This window comes from Pyxicephalus adspersus, chromosome 6 (assembly GCF_032062135.1).
Source record: "Pyxicephalus adspersus chromosome 6, UCB_Pads_2.0, whole genome shotgun sequence".
Classification (NCBI taxonomy): Eukaryota; Metazoa; Chordata; class Amphibia; order Anura; family Pyxicephalidae; genus Pyxicephalus; species Pyxicephalus adspersus.
In genome coordinates, this window is record NC_092863.1 from 21,290,096 (window position 1) to 21,304,811 (window position 14,716).

Sequence of the window (14,716 nt, forward strand, 5' to 3'; positions counted from 1 at the left end):
GGATTGGGTCAAGTGGACATGTAGTAGACGGAGATGATGGGAGAAGAGTTAAGACTTCGTCCACAGTAACAGGGCTGAGGGAGGCCAGTGATGATTTACAGGTGGGAGGGGTGGGTATGGTTGGAGTGGCTCGGTGGGCAGAGACATCATGTCATGACATGGTGATTACCTGCGAGGGGATGATGTTGGGAGATGCTGGGATTTAAAGAGTTATTAGGTAAAGAACATCTTCCTTCTGAGGAGTTCTTTCTTTTATGCCAGATTATTTCTTTTGTACACTCTAAGTTTAAATTGATATTAACTTTTTTTCAAAATACAGCCTTTGAAAACGCAAGTAAGTCTATTGAAATAACCAGAGGTCTTATCTTATCTGACTATATATCAGGCCTTATTTTTGCCTGTTCGGAAATTACTCTATGTGAAGTTATGAGAAACAGAGCAGCTCAACTGTCAAAAGTTTTTCTAGTGAGGAGCACTAGTGGAAGCCAATTATAAAACACTNCTTAAGTGGTACTTAGTACCAGATCATGTAGCTAAATTAAATCCTCAGGCCTCTGTTTTAGGGGCTGTAAGGAGAGAGGAGCAACTTGCCCAACTTACTCCCAACTGCCTTGAAAGAAGGCTGAAAAGGATATGTTCAGAGTAAAGGTGAGGTTGCTGTGCAGTTATTGCTTTCTCAAGCCAGGAAACTGCTGCCTTGGGGAAGTAGCTTTTCCAGGTTCAGAAAATGGTTTCTTAGGAACAAGCGACGTGGTGTCAGTGACACTGCCAGAATCCACCTGGAATTGCTGGATCCCAAGGCAGGTCTGAGAGAGAGGGTGGAATAGAGAGAAAGACAGAGAGAGGGAGGGTGAGAGGGTGAGAAAAAGTTTCTCTCATCTTATCCTTTGGTACGTTTGCTGAATCTGTCTGAACTACCGTTACACTACCTCTGCTGCTTTGTTGACTTTGCCTCCTGTCTCACCCATTAATACATCACTAATATGCCTGGCCCACTGTTGTCAACCTAATTGGTCTACTATCCTCTATCTCGAACCCTGTTTTGATGTGTATCTGGGGGGAACAAACCTTGTATCTGCCTGCAGCAGAACATCCTTTCCACAAGAGTATCTGGAGAAGACTAGAATAATACTTACTCTGCACCTCATTTACATACATATTCTTCACATGACACAGTTCAACTAATCCTGACATCTGCAGTACATCCGTCCTACATGTTGTGGCATTTTCTACAGGACCATGGGGAATTTTTATATATTTTATATAATTTTTCATTTATTGTCCAAGCATTTGGGAAAGACTTCTTTATCTAAAAAGGCAACATGCAGAAAACACTCACCTGGTTCATGTGGTTTATAAAATTATTGAAATCACCACACAGCAGTTTCCATTGTGCCAATATTTATTTCACAAAATTAAGCCAAAATAGATAAGCCGTGTGTTAAAAACTATACCCCATGATTCAATAGCTTTTGGAACCACCTTAAGCAGCAGCCACTGGAAGTAATAATTTCCTTTATGATTTTACATGTTTGTAGATATATTCAGTTTTTCAGTTCAGTTCAGTACTTTACGCTCACTTAAAGTACCACCACATAATTTTGACTGGGTTGAGGTCTGGACTTTGGGCGATTGCAATACCTTGATTATTTGTGCTTGGGATCATTATCCTGTTGCATGACCCAGTTTTGGCCAAGCTTTAGTTGTTGCACAGATGGCCTTACATTTGACTCTAAGGTGCCCAGGACATGAGGCTGCAACAAACACAAATCATCACTCTCCCCTACTGTGATATCTGGTTTGAGGTGTTTGATTTTCATGTTGGTCTCATCTGTCCACAGGATATTGTTCCAGATGTCTTGTGTCTTGGATCAGATGCTAGTTTGCAAATGTAAGCTTTACTGTCATGTTCTTTTTAGAGAGAAGAAGCTTTCTTTTTTCAACCCTTCAAAACAAGCCATACCAGTTCAGTCTTTTCTAGTTGTACTGTAATCAATGCTTATGTTCATTGTAGAATGATGTACTTCAAATTGTTGGAAAACTTTACAGATTGTTGGGCAGCAACAATTGCTTCACCAAGATTATTGCTAATAGCTTTCCTTCTTGGGATTGTTGCTAATGCATATATGAATGCTTCAGAATGTCTGCCGTTATACATCTGTATAACACATGCTGATGATAAAGTTTATTTGAATAGCAGCACCTGTCTGTTACTTACCTCCTTAATTTGTCTAAATTTTCATATACTGCTTCGGATTTTGACTTTGTTAACTAAATAATGAGACAGTGTAATATGACATGTGGTGTTCATCTAAAGTTGTACTACCTAACTTTTAGCCCTAAGAACCAGATGATTTTTTTATGTCCTGATACACAATGGCTAAACATATAATGCCAATGATACACTGGCTAAACATATAAACAGCTTTTGTTTTCTGCATGTCCATACGGGCTTTGAATAAAGTCTATTTAATGGCTGTTTTAGAAGGCAACTGCAGAATACCAGCTTCTGAGTTGTAACACAGACATTAGACATTTTTAGATTCAGAATGATTTTGGTTGTGACATGTTTCTGCTTGTGTCAGTATTGTACCAATTGTGTGTAGGGGCATGTTATTATTTGTAGTAGTTCAGTATTAATTGTGTGTATAAAAGGGTTTCAGGTTGTGTCAGTATAGTACTGAATGTTTTCTGCAGACATGTAACAGGGGATGGCCATCAGTGTAGTGATTTTTAAAGATTGTGGATGTTTCTGAATATGTCCATAGTGTACTATTTGAGTCTGTGTATATATTTCTGCTAAAGCCAAGTTGTCATTGCAGGTCTATATTGTGATAAATTGTGATTTTTAATTCTAAATATATATGAGCATTATCTTCCTTTGTAAATCTCCATAATAATATTTTATTATTATGTTAAGTGTAGGGTGCAAGGGGAGGTGAAAGGTAGCTTGCTTAGGGGAGGAGAAATTTAAACAAGAAAGACATCCCAGAAAATAAACAACTCCTATTACCTGTCCCAAAGTCCATGTTGATCTTCACTACATTGAATATCGATGTTTGATGAAAATGTTCAGCATTTGGCATTCCTGATGTTCTCTGTGGCTTCCTCTGGTGGGTGCCTGTTCCCCTGCAGTGATGTAACAACCTTTAACAACCTTGAGGGGTCACTTTAAAATTTTGCTACAGCAATTCAAATTTAAATAACTAGCTCGAATTTCTTTTTCCTAGGAAAAAGTAGATTTTTTTTTATTTAAGGGCTTGAATGAAGACAACACATATATACTGTTTACTGTTGATACAGCTAGCTAACCAGAGCTCAAAACTGACAAATGAATGTTTTCTGAGCCTCCTGCTTTTCTGTGGTTTCAGAGAGTGTTACCTGGAGTAACCAGTAAAATTCTCCTATATACTGCTTATATACTGAACTAAACTATAGGAGTAAAGGCAGAGTCAGACCTGCCTTGGGCACAAGGAATCCTGCACAGCTTCCAGTCACTCACACTGCGCAGCTGGTTCGTAATGAAACCAGTGTATAAACATTTGACAGCTAGCAGCAGTGAGCTATACTAGTACTAGCGGTGAACAGGGTGAACATAGCATTAGAATCTCTTTGCCATTTAGGGGGAGAGGCAATGTCTCAGGGAGAGAGGCAACATGCAACTTCTCCCTATAGCAGTCCTGTAGACAATGAATGGAGTGAGAGGTTACCAGCTGTCAAATGTGCACACACTGGTATGATGTTTTGGTGCATGGTGCCAGATGTTAGGAGCTCAATCCTAGGGTAGGTCTGAACCTGCCCTTAGGAGTACATTTGAAAATTCACAATATAGTCATGCCTTTTACCATTTGTAAATCTGAATTTACATGGAACAGCTTTAGACTTTGCTTGCTGGTAGTCGTTCTGTCCCCTTTAACCCTAGCTATTTCAGCGGCAAGAGCTCTTGTTTAGTGTGCTTGTGATGGCAGAGGTTAAAGGGATGGAGTGGCCACCAGCTAGTGACACTGTATGAATTCACCCTAAACCTTTACAGATATGTATTATTGCCTTTGTCTGGCTTCAAGAAACTCAACAACAGAGTACCACTAAAAAAAATGAATGTGAGACAACAGTAACATGACCTGTCAAAGTAGCATCACTAAATGTCCTCCAACCACAGAGTTGCTGTGTTAACCATAAAAACTCCATGAGTCCACATGATTTCACAGGCTCAATACTCAGCCTGCATTCTATAGACAACAGTATTAAATATTACTGTGAAGTACAGGTAGTCCCCGGGTTACATGCAAGAGACTGTAGGTTTATTCTTAAGTTGAATTTGTATGTAAGTCAGAGCAGGTACATTATTTTAATAAATGCAATTAGATGTTTGTCTCACCATAATATTAGGCTAATATTAGTAATTAGTATTATTAATATAAGTCTGGAGCAAGCTGTGCTTTGATATGCAAAAAGAAACTGCTGCAAAGTTTGTCTTGTCATTAAAGAGTTACAAGAGGTTGCAGAACAACTCATCCCCTAAGATCACCCACAACCTCAGCTGTGTTTACCAAAAGATTTCTTCTGCAAGTCGTGCAAACCGCCCCTCTCCGCCCCATCAAGCCTCCCTCCTGTACACGAGCGAGCAAGGAAGCCCCGTTCCTATTTAGGAGTCGTCCATATGTCGATATGTTACATAGGGACTACCTGGGTAATGGAGAACAAATAGCAATATCCATTCTCTAATATATATTGACACTTAAAGCTTGCCATACACTATACAATTGGATGGCAAATGCAAAGAATATCAATATCAATAAGATAATTGGTGTCAATTAAAATGACGTTTGAGTCACAAACTGTGCATTGATCAAGGAACCCTAGGGTTCCATGTCATCTTGTTTGAGAAACACTGCTTTAGGGTCACAAATATTAAAGTATCCCATTGCAGAGAAACAGAAGAAATCCACTCGATATCTGAAGTGGTGGTGAAGATTACTTCAACATTTACAACAAGCGATAAAAGTGTCTGGAAAGGCTTGGTGCCTAGCTCAAATGAGACTTTGCAACATATTGTGTATTATTACATTTATATACAATATCTGAAACCATGGGAACAGCAGATAACAAAGCTAGAAACAAGGGATGCATAAGTAAAGTCAATGTGAAGAGATTTTAAAGGTATTTTAAAGGTTTTCTTTATTATCAATTATATACTTTTCACTCTGTTTAGACATTTGATCTATTCGGTTTAGTATAAAGGTAATAAATAAAGGTCTCTTGGAAGGGCATCAGTTTTGATGGCTTTGACGGCTTTGACCTTGATATCTTGCAAATCTAGAGATTCTTTTTACACTTCCCATGGACACAGGTCTGTCAGTTTGTATGGGCTTTCGATCCCTGAGGCGGCCACCATGTTGTGTCTGTTTGCATTCTGTGTCTGTTCAGAGCTACTCTCCTTTTGGTCTGCAAACCTCTTGGTTTTCTCAACAAGTGAATAGTGACAACGCCTACTATCATGCCTCATTTTAGTTTCTGAGGTATACAGACCTCCCTCACTTTTGCTTATAATTTTAGTAAGTGGTCGAATATCTTCACTTGCCCAGCTGCACAAGGAATCCTGCTTACTTTGGGATTTGTACAATGGGCACCGAGATGGATTTGCTGGGTTTGGTGGCTCTAATATTGTTGTTGTTTCTCCCCCCTTAGTAGTCTCCCAGCTGTGGCTCTGTGACTGACTCAAGGTGGCCGGAGTTTCTTCGGAGTCCAAACTTTCCCAGGGACAGATCTCACCCCTTCGAGATTCCAAATCCAAGCTGTCAGATGTTTTAGACTGAATGGGGCATGTGTCAAATGTCTTGCTTTGTGACTGGCTAAGAGTGCCAGGAGAGCCTCCAGACTCTTCACTCTCCCATGGGCACACTGTGTCTCTTTGTCTATTCAGTACTTCCAGTTTCATAGCCAAGTTATGTCCGCTCAGACCTTCCATATGCGTTTCTTCCACTTCACCAGTTTCCCATGGGCAAATCTCTTTCCTTTTTTCCTCATTTACCCAAACATGATCAGTTTGACACTTTTTTCCATCTGCTGATAGACTTTGAAAGGATAGGTTACTCTCTGACTGACTTAGGGGACCACCTGGGCCTTCACTGTCTGTGCTGTCCCATGGACATATTTCACTTACACTTTTCATATGATCCATGCTCTCCCAAGGGCATACTGTCTCCCTTAGTTTACTTATTTTATCTAATCTGACTGGGCAAGCATGTTTGGAAGTTTTGGGAGTAGACTGTTCCTCTTCATGTTCCTTTTTAGAACATATTTGCTGTTGTGGAGATGTACAAACTGGGTCAGTATTGTCTAGTAAATTTAGTGCAGTAGGCTTTTGTTTATTATCCTCAATTAAATTTGTTCCCACTTCCCAAGGACAAACCTTTCCAAGCTGCTGTTTTGTGGCTTCCTCTGTTTCCTCCACAGTATATCCTTTTTCCTTGGTATCTTTCACCCCTACTGTACCTTTAAAAGCTCGGACTGCCAGAACCAAACTTTTTAGTGTACTTTTATAAGGTGGCCTTTCAGATTCTACAGACTGTAGTTTCTTTATTGTTGTACCTGTCATGTCCAATCCTGTTTTATTAGACACTAATCTTTCTGTGTTTGGTATAATTCCATCAATACTTGTTGGAGGTGATGAGCCCATGTTTTCCTTATTTGATTGCTCAGATTTCTGATGTACTTCATTTGGACTTTTAGGCTCATTACCACTGCCTACACTTAGCTGTTTTTCTCCTATATCACCTTTCTTTCCACGTGAAACACGTTGCTTTCCTGATGCATGGGAACTGTCTAAACTACTACATTTTCCAGGTGCATAACTAACATGCTTTTGAGACTGACTTTCAGATAGTAATGGGAGATCTTGCACTTCCCATGGACATACTTCCTCTTTGTCAACAATTCCTCCAAATAAAGGGTTGTGGATTCCCTCTCTTAACTTGTCTGTGGGTACGTCTGTTGAAGAGCCCTTTCCTCTGGAACTTCCTATCATACTATGTGACTTCTGTAAAGTTCCAGCAGGCACAGCTAGTGGCTTCTTATCTGCTAACAGATTATGGGCACTAAGAGATTTACAGACCAGGGTGGGCTGATGAAGTGAATCTCCACAAAAGCGTAGAGACACATTTCTTGCAAGATTCCTTCTCATTAGGGAATCACGCAGGGATGCATCACGGGATGAGCTTTCCAGACGTGGGGACATATATCCAGTATCCTTGGATTCTTGCATGTGGTCATAAGTACTATGCGACTTCCGTAACGACAGCACTCTCTGTCTCAGAGATTCCTCACGTAGTTTAATGCTTCCACTGTCCTGCTGTCTTCGCTTTTGTCCACTAGCTAAGCTTGGTGAACCATCACGCTCTTCATGTCCACATTGCTTTGAAACTGAGTCTGGGACCTCTGTGATTCTTCTAATAAAAGAGCGCCCAAATCCCCGATGTGAACTGCGCTTCTTTTGCAGGTGAGGATTGTCTAAGGTCATCTTCTTAGTTTTATGGACTTCCAGCTGTGCATATAGCTTCTTCAGCTCATCCTAGAAAGGAATGCAAAAAAGTGATTTATATATATATTTATATATATATAATTTTTTGACAGGTTAGCAAAAGTGTGCCCATTCAACTACTTTCCTTCTGATGTAAATTACAGTACAACACAGTGTCCAGATTTCAGCTGTCCGGAAAACAATATATAGCACAAGCATGCACAGTGCAACAGGTTGTGAGTGGTGCATACCTTACAGTGAATTCTTCAAGCCCTGATATTGAGGTTGGGGCAGTAGGGCTGGAAAGTAGTGCAAAATTGCACTAGAAGGTGTTTAGATAGGTAAACCTGCTATTTTTAATTATATTTTATTTACAGTGCCTGCCACTGTTTTAAGGCTTTCTTGCTGAAACTACCCACTGAGACAATGCTGGGAGTTAATATTGATGCCATTGAAAAAATTAAACTTTTTTTGCTTTATTAGATCATGTGAATTTTAGAAATGGTACTAGGGAGGGTTGCCATTTATCACACTATTTGTGTTTATTTATGTTAGCAATGGAGGAAGCACCTTTCCTCAGAGTCAGCTCACCGTGCTACTCCAATCATATCCCTTTCCACCTGTACATCATCACTAACCTTCCTCAGCCTTGTTACTCTGAATGAAATCTCATCTCTTCTCTCATTATCTTCATCTACTATCTGTTTGCCTGACCCAGTTCACACTGATCTTCTCCGTGCCCACTCCTTCACCCTGACCCCCGCACTAACCCAACAGTTCTACCTATTCCTTTCTACTGGTATCTACCCCGTCATTTTCAAACATGCTACTATTTTCCCTATCCTGAAGAAACCGTCACTAGCCCCTTACGTACCTTCTAGCTTTGGACCTATCCTCCTTCTCTCATATGTTTCCAAACTTCTTGAGCAACTTATCTATAAGAATCACTGACTACCTGAATGCCATGTCTCTCCTTGACCCACTCCAGTCTGGCTTCAGAGCTGCTCATTCCATAGAAACAGCCCTTACTAAAGTGGCAAATTAGCTCCTCAGAGACAAGTCTCAAAGCAACTTTTCCCTTCTCATCCTAGCTCATTCATCTGCTTTTAATATGTTGATCACCCCCTTCTAATCCAAATCATGAAGTCTGTTAGTATCAGTGACAATGCTTCCTCTTGGTTTGCTTCCTACCTGTCTGATGTCTCCTTTCAAATTTTTTTCAATAGTTATTCCTCCTCAGCTACTCTCCTTCCTGTTGGTGTGTCCCAAAGGTCAGTCCTTGAACTAGTGCTCTTTTCTCTGTAGACCCCCTTACTCAGTAGTTTCATAACCTCCTTTGGTTTACAGTACCATCTGTATGCTGATGACACTCAAATCTATCTGTCAACCCCTGACTTGTCTCCCTCAGTCCTGGTTAAGGTTGAATGCTGCCTCTTCAGCCATCTCGCAATGGATGGCTTACAGAGTTCTGAAACTCAACCTGGATAAAACTGAAATCATTACTTTCTAGAACTCAAATTCCAAATCTCCCTCAGACATATTTCTAACTGTTAATAAAACTGTTATTCGTCCCTCCCCTCAGGAACATTGTCTTGGTGTCACCTTTGATTCTGCCCTCTCATCTCACATGATGGAACCTACACCAGCTAGGGAAAGTGATCTAAGAAGTATGTGACAGGAAGTAAATCCTGTTGTGCAGCTACCTTTGATAATGAAGCTCTGCCCATACTGGGTAATCATATTTAATTTATTACATTTCAAGGTATTATCGAGATTACAAACATATGCACACAGTTCCCTCACGCTTTTTCTAATATGTGCTTCCAGTCTCAATCCTTACTCTGATATCATCAGGGTCCAGACTGTGCTCACTCCAGGCAGAGGTAATGCTGCTGTTTAGATTTGACCTGGAGTGCCTCAAGTCCAGCTCATCTTCATACACTTCGGCTGCTATCTCTTCCTGTAGAGGACCACCTGCATGCAAGAACTAATTCAAATGTTTACAAGAACCTGGTGGGAAAATCTAAACTACATACCAATATGAGGTTATAAAGATGTATGAATTACCTTGGGTAGAAACAGCAAGGTGAGTGTCATTGTGACTGTTCCATGTGTGTGAATGAAGAACAGAAGAAGTGTCCAATCTGGGTGAAGTGATGGCACCATAACAAATCTAACAATGAAGAAAATATTTAACAACAGTGACTTGCACACCTAATTTCATGCTTGAGGTTGCTGAAGAAAGTCCTATAAAATGGTTTATACCAGACTGATCCCATGTACAAAGACCCAGACCTGTTGGTTTTCTCTTTTAGAGCTCCACCAGAATTTAGATATATATATTAGAAATCATTTAAAGATTTTTGTTTTAAGTAAACACTATTCTTACCTGACCACAAAGAGTATCTCCTTCACACTAACTTTGAGTCCTGACGTTTCAACTTGCAATACTTACATAAAAAGATATGTGTAAATTGTTGTATTCTGACCTCACCTGAGTATATGGAATGCAGTAGATACAAGCATCTCATTGTGTATTGCCAATCCCATGTAACGTGGCTCATGGAAAGCAGAGGGCACAGTACGAGCTCCATAACAGAGGTAACTTCCCCAGCACAAAAACAAGAGCTCAGCTAGGAAAAAGACACAGAACATGGTTAAGACATAAGCATATAACATGAAGGAAGTGGATAAAAATGAACAGACCAGATCTTACCCAGAGCCATCATGTAATCCCATCGGTCATAATCACACGTGTAAAACATAAGCCCTTCTTGCGTTTGTGAGTTGATGACCACAGACACTCCTCTTTGCACATTCTCCATTGTTCCCACTGTCCATCCCACAAGGAACCAAATACAAACCATCACTATAACGCTTAACATACGTAAGAGACGCATACTGGACATGTAAGGAATACGCTGAGCAGTTCTCGAAAGGAAAATTTTCATCACTCTGTCAAAAAAGATGAAAAAGGTATGTTTAAAATTTTATTACATGAAAGTTATAAACACGATTTAAGACCCATATCTGAGGATGAACATCAGAACACTTCTCAGGCTATAAGGTCTTTATATATATATATATATATATATATATATATATATATATATATATATATATTTATTTGTAGTAGGTATAAAATATCTGGTATTGGTATTGGTAATAGGTGTAAAATATCTGGGTATTGAGCATGGCAGACATAACAGAGCTGCTACAAATTAAAGTTAAAATACTACTTCTAGCAATATGTACACATATGGATGTAGCAGATGGTGGACTGATGCAGGATCTGCTGAAATTTCTACCTCTCTTATATGTTTGAAAACTGATACTAAGATCCTCATGTTCCTCAAGGATTGCGTTTTTTGGTCATATAAACTCATTTGATTGTTTTTTTTTATTGATTAACATTAACATGACTGATATATTGTTTGGTAACAGTTTTTATCATACAATCTGTGGTTATGTACCTGGTTGTGTAAGCCTCTTTCCAGTGAGACCTAATCTATATTAATTTACAGCAGTACAGTCAACAGCACTCACCTGTAAAGTTTAAGCACAATGGTTCCATATACTATGCAAAAGCCAAGCACTCTGACCCAGCGAAGGGCAATGCAACGAAAAACACCAGGTTTAAAATACACAATGAATACCTGAAACAAACAAAAATATAATATGACACTACTGTACAACATTTTTGCTATACAAGTGAAAAAATACCTCTGATTTAACTCACTGGAAAGTAGAGAAGCAGTGACCCAATGAGAATTGTCTCCAGGAGAATAAGACCTGAGGCCCGAATTCTCTAGACAGGAAGAGACAAGGTGTAGATGTAAAATTTCACCATCAGGCAATCTTTTGACAATTCAGACTTGGGTTTATAAATTATTGGCTAAACTTTGGTTTATATATTATTGTGAGTTAATATAAATCAAAAGACCCTGAAAAGCATTGTACTCATTGTTATCAGCAGTGGCTTGCTTAAGGAAATTTGGGACCTGACTTCATCCAGATTGCAAATGACAATTACCATATGTCATAAAATGTTATTAGTCCTTTAAATTACATGGAAATGTGCAAAAATGTGCTCTACAAAAGGTAAATCTTATGTAACAACACACAGAACATTTTACATCATTATTACTTTAGTAAATAAATTGCTTAAACACAATAATTTTCCTGATGAAAAAGATATGTGAACATTTGGAATATTTTCCAGTTTTTGAGGTAAGAATCTGCTGAAATCAGACTTAACTGAGCAGCAGGTGCTGACCATAATAATGTGCCTATGCAGAGGCCAGGGTAGAACCAAGAAAACACCTACTGCCACACATCAGAGAGGTAGCCTGGTGATAAAACACAGAGATAGCAGTGTCTGTAAACTGACACACCCACTACTATAGGTACAGATGTTAGGTACAGATGACTAATCTGAATACAGTACATGAATCTAGTAAATTTCTAAGTAAGTGAATACAGAATGTGATGAAATCTACTGTTCCTCCAAAGGAGGCAAGGACTGAGCGTGTGTGTGTGTGATTGGGTGAAGCTAAAATACTGCACAGCCCCTGAGCACCAGCAGAATCTTTACATTGCAACAGGGGGTCCACACCCTAGATCTAGTTTCTAGGTTTAGAAACTTCTGTGGAATGACAAGAGATTGGGACTTTTATTCTCGATGCAGCATTGACACTCCAGAACCCAGCCTGTTTCTCAGAGACCAAATGGCATTGAAATCTAAGAGAACTCCAGAAATGAATTTGTCAGCATAAGGTTTCCATGGCTTCTATCCCAACATCCAGCCCAGAGGAGACAGGAAAGGTCAATGAGTCTGTCTCTCCTATCTCCTGGACAAAAAATGCTACGGGAAAGTAGTGAATATGTATAGATTCTCCCCACTGAGGGAATTAGAAGGCCTGTTGGAAACCTAGAATACACAGCGTCCTCAGAAATAGCAACGTTAGGAAAGGATATGAGTGATTGAATGAAGGAAGTAAAAAAGGTCACAGAGGACCTTACAGCTGTTATTTAACAGACGTACATCCTGAATGAACATACTTCCTTCCAACAATTACTTACACATAAAGATAGCCCGGAAAACAGAAGTCACCATAATATTACAATTAGAAACAACTGAGTAGAAAGATCTGCAACCTGCTTCTACTGCAATCTTTAACCTCCCTAGCGGTCTAATTACGTCCAAATTTTTATGCAAAAAGTGGTACATTTTTGAATAGAAATGGAAATTTATTTTTCATTGTAGGCTGTAATTCTTAGGCATAACTCACTGATATTTAATAAATTTATTAATAAACTTTAAATAACAAAACACAAAAATCTGTTAAAAAATAAATTTAAAAAATATTTAAACATGTAATGTAACTGTATAGTATCATATATATAATATATATAATATAATTATATTTATATTATATGAATATTTCTTTGTATTGGACTCAATACAGCTATTTTGTATTGAATCCATTACAAAATTATTTGAATTTCCTGCCAATCCTCCCGCCCGGGACGATGCATGTACCGACGTCACCGGGAAACCCCGTAGATCTCGTCTCTGTACTTCACGGCTGGAGATGGGAGGAGCAGGAAGTGTCCCCAGGACCTGCGGGGACCAGCAGGATACCAGGGGACAGCGACGGAGCAAGGTAAGTGTTTTTTTTTTTTTTTTTACTTAAAAGCGACCCCAAGTGTATTTTGCAAATTCCAAATGGGCTTTCATGTGTTTTACACTGAAGAGAGGTGTGGTGTGGTGGATACAGTTTAATTTAAAAGGAGCAACTTTCAGTTTCAATGGGGAGTTAACCCCCTTAGCGGAAATCCTGAGTGTGACTCGGGATTACCGCTTTTTGCAGCTAAACTCCACCCCGAGTCACACTCAGGATTTCCGCTAAGGGGGTTAACTCCCCATTGAAACTGAAAGTTGCTCCTTTTAAATTAAACTGTATCCACCACACCACACCTCTCTTCAGTGTAAAACACATGAAAGCCCATTTGGAATTTGCAAAATACACCTAAAGGACTCTCAGACTGTGAGGAACGTTATGTCTGCAGGAAACCAGGCACCACTCATTTGCCTAATACCATCCCAACAGGGAAGTAAGTGCTGGCAGCATCATGCTGTGGGGTGTCTTTTCAGCAGCAGAAAATGCAAGACTGGTCATGGTTGAGCGAAAGCTGAATGAAGCAAAGTACAGAGATATCTTCAAAGAAAACCTGTTCCGCAGTGCTCAGGACCTCAGACTGGGCCAACATGACAATTACCCAAATCACAAAGCAGTAACAACACAGCAGTGGCTTAGGGGCAACTTTGTGAATGTCCCTGAGTGGTCCAGCAATGGCTCTGACTTGAACCTTATTGAACAATTCTGGAGAAACCTGTCCACCGACAGTGACTGAGCTAGAGAGGATGTGTAAAGAAGAATGGCAGATAAGCCCTCGTATCCGAGTGTGCAAAGCTTGCTGCATTACACCCAAAAAGGCTCAAGGCTGTAATTGCTGCCAAAGGAGCTTAAACTAATACTAAATAAAGGGTCTGAATATTTCTGTAAATATCAAATTTCCCTTTTTTCTTCTGTTTTCACTTATCAATATTGGACACCGAGTGTGGATTATTGAATTTTTTTTTAATGATTGTTGCATTGGGATGCAAAATACCAAAGTTGAAAAAAGGGAAGGGGGTTTGAATTCTTTCTAAAGCCACTGCATATGCAGGAAAATACCCAAATGTGTGCAGCCCCAGAAACAGTAAGGCAAGATGCCAAGCCATCGCAGCCAAGTGGTTTGGCACATGGTTCCAAACGAACATGAGCTTAAATTTTGTTTCTAGTGCAGATACATCCATGGAGCATGACCAGGTTTGTTGCTAAACCAGATCTTCAAAAGGAAACCCAAATTCTTTCTCCCAGTTAAGCACATACAGTTAGGTCTATAAATATTTGGACAGAGACAACTTTTTTCTAATTTTGGTTCTGTACATTAGCACAATTTATTTTATATGAAACAACTCAGATGCAGTTGAATTGCAGACTTTCCGCTTTAGATCAGTGGGTTGAACAAAAAGTTTGCATAAAAATGTGAGGAACTGAAGCCTTTTATTTACACAATCACTTCATTTCAGGGGCTGAAAAGTAATTAGACAATTGACTCAAAGGCTATTTCATGGGCAATTCCTTTGTT

General features: G+C 39.4%; 1 protein-coding gene across 1 annotated transcript in view; it reads right to left on the reverse strand.

The window, feature by feature from the left end:
- Positions 1-5,160: 5,160 nt before the first annotated feature.
- Positions 5,161-14,716, reverse strand: part of GPR179 (G protein-coupled receptor 179) — an 85,084-nt gene continuing 75,528 nt past the window's right edge. The window contains exons 5-11 of the mRNA XM_072414915.1: positions 11,259-11,327; positions 11,066-11,175; positions 10,236-10,474; positions 10,014-10,152; positions 9,587-9,692; positions 9,360-9,506; positions 5,161-7,570 (exon numbers count right to left, since the gene is read on the reverse strand). Coding sequence (XP_072271016.1) covers positions 5,330-7,570; positions 9,360-9,506; positions 9,587-9,692; positions 10,014-10,152; positions 10,236-10,474; positions 11,066-11,175; positions 11,259-11,327 — 3,051 coding nt within the window. The 3' untranslated portion in view covers positions 5,161-5,329. The remainder of the gene's footprint in view (positions 7,571-9,359; positions 9,507-9,586; positions 9,693-10,013; positions 10,153-10,235; positions 10,475-11,065; positions 11,176-11,258; positions 11,328-14,716) is intronic.